At 40.6% G+C, this 5350-nt stretch overlaps 1 protein-coding gene across 1 annotated transcript in view; it reads right to left on the bottom strand.

Annotated features, from left to right (window-relative positions):
- Nucleotides 1–234: 234 nt before the first annotated feature.
- Nucleotides 235–5350, bottom strand: part of hectd2 (HECT domain containing 2) — a 57968-nt gene continuing 52852 nt past the window's right edge. Inside the window, exons 21-22 of the mRNA XM_079689320.1 lie at nucleotides 3813–3956; nucleotides 235–3111 (exon numbers count right to left, since the gene is read on the bottom strand). Coding sequence (XP_079545446.1) covers nucleotides 2991–3111; nucleotides 3813–3956 — 265 coding nt within the window. The 3' untranslated portion in view covers nucleotides 235–2990. The remainder of the gene's footprint in view (nucleotides 3112–3812; nucleotides 3957–5350) is intronic.

The following is a 5350-nucleotide window of genomic DNA, read 5'->3' as shown; positions in this document are numbered from 1 at the left end:
AAATGAGAAGCATTGTGTCATGTCTCTGATATAAACCGTGAGGCTTCACCCAGGCAGGTGTAAGCCTTTACTAATCATGGCTTATCAGCTGAATTGAAAACAGGTGTCGTCCAATCAGCTGCAGAGACAAAGACCATCAGGAGAAAGGGAGGCACAGAATGATCGCTCACTAAAATATATCACAAACTGTTTAAACTCACGGTAAAATCCAAAAGAAATGCACAACACTAAACAGACACTGATGAACATTTATATTTGTTAAATAATAATACAAAAACACACATCATCAACACATGACCGCTCTCTACTTCTAAATGCTGTCCGCACATTTCAAACATCCAACGAAGTGAACATAATTACATCTCGACAAACCAGTCCGAACTATTTTCAAACTGATTCTTCACTACCTTCCCATTGTATAACCCGACCCAGTTTGGTCCCATTAACACATTGCAAAACACGTTCACCTTATCACACAGAAAAGAAAAAAAGTTAATCATTTAGTTTTTGGGAGAAGGGGTGGGATTAAATAAGTGTAGACTTCTTCCAACCCCTTTTCGGATGTGTAATTAGGTAGATCAATTGTTTATATATCATATGAAAGTCAATAACATTTTTGTTTATCAATTTGATAAATGCTTAAGTGTGTGCAGTATCATGATTCTCTCGTTTCATTTCATATATTTTGTTTTACACGTTCGCAATAAATCAAATCAATGAAACATGTCCCATGTTTCCCATGCCATAAAATGTCTTTTTCTGACCTCCAGTCAGAGTTGGTTATTACAGACGGGATTTGAACGTGGCATCAGACGAGCTGCTTGCTGTTTTTATCTGGACTCGCCCTTGGGTTTCAGAAAGGACCCATTGTTGAATAAGCAGCTGGTCATTGAGTGACCCAGATCAGGCTGAGAATGCTTCTGCGTTGCTCGGTAATGTCCGTGTTTTGCCAGTTTTGTCTTGAAAGCTTGCCAGTCGTCATGGCAACCCTATAGGAGGCTGCAGAGCGTTTACAACTGCTGTGAGTATGACAGAGAAGTCAGGACAAGTTAAAGAAAGCATCACTAGAGGCAGAAAGTGGCATTTACTCAGGTCATGCACTTTATCCACTCTTTGCATTTTCTGTCTGGGTGCAAATTACATCTTGTTATAGGCTACTATGTGTAATAACAATAAAGTGGAATCTGATCAATGCATTTGAAATTACACAAATAGGAGCCTATCAAGGGGGCGTGTGGCGTAGTTGATAGAGCCTTGGTGTTCGGATCGGGGGCAACAGGTTCAAACCCCACTGCAGTCAGCATGTCGTTGTGTCCCTGAGACACTTCACCCCAAATTGCTCCTGTGGGGATTGTCCACAGTATTGAATGTATGTAAGTTGCTTTGGATAAAAGCGTTAACAAGTAACATGTAATCCTAAAAGATAAATTAGTTGATTTTAAGTCAAATGATGTGTAAGCAGCACAGTCACATGACTTCACGTCACCACCGCTAAGCTAAAGGTGGCTAATGTTGGGCTATAAAGGAACTACAGCACGGTCACATGACTTCACGTCACCACCGCTAAGCTAAAGGTGGCTAATGTTGGGCTATAAAGTAACTACAGCACGGTCACATGACTTCATGACCACTAAGCTAAAGGTGGCTAACGTTGGGGGTGATGACGTTTAATCTTGTCATCAAATCAATGGACACTTATTAGCAACCGCCGTTTGGACAGGAAGTGCAAAAATACAGAAAGTAATTTCTGGGTTTTAGGACTCATCCCTGCACCACATCTGAAACAACGACTTGTCAATAACAGACGACAGCCATGCCACAACACAACAACAACATTACCAGAACAAACACCAAAGCGTCAGTCAGCCTCTCGGGTTGAACATCACAACATTTAAAACACAATGAAAACGTTCTGCTGCGGCCTTTTGTTTACTTAAACAGGCAGCAATGTCAACAAAAACAATACAACAACGTAAGGCATCTCATGATGCTCCCAGCAAAGCTTGATATCCTGACAGTGATCTGCACACAAAGCTATCTGATACAAAACGCCGTGCCTTCATACACATAATTACAGCATCGCTAAAGCAGGAAACAGGAAATATTACAACTCAAATCCAGAAATATATTCATGTGTTTTAGTAACAATATTTACGTCTGTCTTTTGATTTCTTTACCTCACACCTTGATGCAGAGTGACTTATTATAAATATTATTGTTATTCGTTTAAAATAAAATTGATAATAATATTAAAAAAATATTATTATTATTATTATTGATCAAAATTAATAATAAAAAATAGTCAATATAATAATACAAATTATTATTCATTATGTACTTTTTAAAACATAATTATATTAATAATAAAATAAAAATACTGTTATTATAAATTAAAATAATACTGATAATAATATTTACCTTAGCAAACTAGCGACCTAGTATGATTTAAAAGGCTGTTGACACACACACTGTATATGTATGTGCTTCAATAGTCTGGGAACAGAAATACTAAATACCATTTTTTTTTTATGTAGAGTTTCTGCAAGGCTGACAAAAAAAAGAGTGACATCTATTTAAAAAAAAAAAAACCCTACAACATCAGTGTTGTTTTGTAATATGGTGCATTTGCAAATAAAATACATTTTGGTGTGTGTGTGTAGATGTTGCAGCGGGAAGTTACCACTGCTGCAACACGGACACATAAAACACACACAAACACACACACTGCATTACAGCCCATAATAATAATAATAATAATGTCTGACAATAAAAAGCACGCATTGTAAAACTCCACAATCTGATCCACCTCGTGTGTGTGTGTGTGTGTGTGTGTGTGTGTGTGTGTGTGTGTGTGTGTGTGTGTGTGTGTGTGTGTGTGTGTGTGTGTGTGTGTGTGTGTGTGTGTGTGTGTGTGTGTGTGTGTGTGTGTGTGTGTGTGTGTGTGTGTGTGTGTGTGTGTGTGTGTGTGTGTGTGTGTGTGTGTGTGTGTGTCACTCCAGGCCGAAGCCCTCAGCATTGGAGATGGCGATGGTCAGTTTGTGTTTGAGCTCCTTCCTGTTTCTGTACGGAGGGAGGCAGATCTGATTGAAACACGTGTGAGAGATCGGCAGCCTGGGGGGGGGGGGTGGGGGGGGGGGGGGGGACAGTAAGAACAGTGGTTTTAAAATCAAATACTATCAACGTCAATATGTCTTCAAACATTTACAAGTCAAAGTTTACCAGTAATATATAAATAACTGTAAAACCTCAAGTTAGTAAGTTAGCAAGTTTACTTAGTATGTCATTAAGTTAGTTGGTGGGTAAGGAAGGAAGTAAGTAAGTAGAGAGTTACGTACTGTATAAAAGTAAGTAAGTACATTAGTAAGTAAGCATGTAAGTAAGTTACCGAGTAGGTTAGTAACACAAAAGTTAGTAGGCCTGTGTAAGGTAGTATTAGTAAGGTAGTGAGTAGGTTACAAACAAATCAGTAAGTATGTAAGTAATACGCACTGTATGTTAGGAAGTTAGTACTTACTCTAAGTTAGTTCTCTAAGTTAGTTAGTGAGTTAAGTAGTTTCCGTAATTAGTTAGTTACTTAGGGAGCTAAGTAGAGTGTGTTGGTTAGTGAGTTAAGTAGTTAGTTAGGAAGTAAGTTAGGAAGTAAGAACTGTAAGTAAGTTAGTAAGGTAGTAAGCGAAACAACTGTTTTTGGGAATGTTTTCTGTATCAATGTGAACATTGGGTATCTGAATTCTACAACACGTTTAGATGTGTATATTTCCAGTTATTTTAAAGCACTTTTGAAGAGTCCTCCTCTCAGGGATGAAACCTACCAGTCAGTGGGAACGTCGATCTTGGAGATTTTGAAGTTGAGGTCGGCCATTCCTCCGACGGGCACACGGTCACTTCCTGTGGCAAAGTGGAGCATCTTCTTCTGCAGCTCCAGAGGAAACGACAGCACCACGTCCCAGAAGCACCTGGGAAACACAGCATGAGGTATGTTTGTTTATAAAGCACATTTTCAGGCAATTCAAAGTTCTTTACATCAACATCAACACTTAGAAAGAAGACAACAGAAAGGAACACAATAAATAAACACAACGGAACAGATTCATATAAACCATGCAGACAAGACATAGTTTAAAAACAACATAGTAAATACGGTAGGCGCTATAACAAGTTAAAATACTTCTAGATAGGCAGCTGAAAAAAGCCATGTTTTTAGCCTGGATTTAAAATAACTCGCGTTGGTGAAGACCTCAGGATTTCGGGAAGTTTGTTCTATTTTGAGAGATGAGTTCTGTAGGGAGAAGTGTAGTTCAGATTTATTTCTGTTTGTTTGTTTCTAGAATAATGAATGGTCTTAGACAGACAGACAGACAGACAGACAGACAGACAGACAGACAGACAGACAGACAGACAGACAGACACACAGACAGACAGAGACACAGAGAGAGAGACAGACAGACAGACAGACAGACAGACAGACAGACAGACAGACAGACAGACAGACAGACAGACAGACAGACAGACAGACAGACAGACAGACAGACAGACAGACAGACAGACAGACAGACAGACAGACAGACAGACGGACAGACAGACACAGAGAGAGAGACAGACAGACAGACAGACAGACAGACAGACAGACAGACAGACGGACAGACAGACAGACGGACAGACAGACACAGAGAGAGAGACAGACAGACAGACAGACAGACAGACAGACAGACAGACAGACGGACAGACAGACACAGAGAGAGAGACAGACAGACAGACAGACAGACAGACAGACAGACAGACAGACAGACAGACAGACAGACAGGCAGACAGACAGACAGACAGGCAGACAGACAGACAGACACAAACACAGACAGACAGACAGACAGACAGACAGACAGACAGACAGACAGACAGACAGACAGACAGACAGACAGACAGACAGACAGACAGGCAGACAGACAGACAGACAGACGGACAGACAGACACAAACACAGACAGACAGACAGACAGACAGACAGACAGACAGACAGACAGACAGACAGACAGACAGACAGTGTTGTGTAACAGCTACATTATTATGATCTGTCTGAGGATACTAAGTGCTGGCTCTCCTCCCTGCTGCTGAACACAAAAGAACCCAAGGATGTGTGTACGTGTGTGTGTGTGTGTGTGTGTGTGTGTGTGTGTGTGTGTGTGTGTGAGTGTGTTGGTGTGTGTGTGTGTGTGTGTGTGTGTGTGTGTGTGTGTGTGTGTGTGTGTGTGTGTGTGTGTGTGTGTGTGTGTGTGTGTGTGTGTGTGTGTGTGTGTGTGTGTGTGTGTGTGTGTGTGTGTGTGTGTGTGTGTGTGTGTGTGTGTGTGTGTGTGTGTG

The sequence above is a fragment of the Notothenia rossii genome (assembly GCF_949606895.1).
Source record: "Notothenia rossii genome assembly, chromosome: 6".
NCBI classification, from domain to species: Eukaryota; Metazoa; Chordata; class Actinopteri; order Perciformes; family Nototheniidae; genus Notothenia; species Notothenia rossii.
This window is presented reverse-complemented; position numbering and strand designations above follow the sequence as displayed.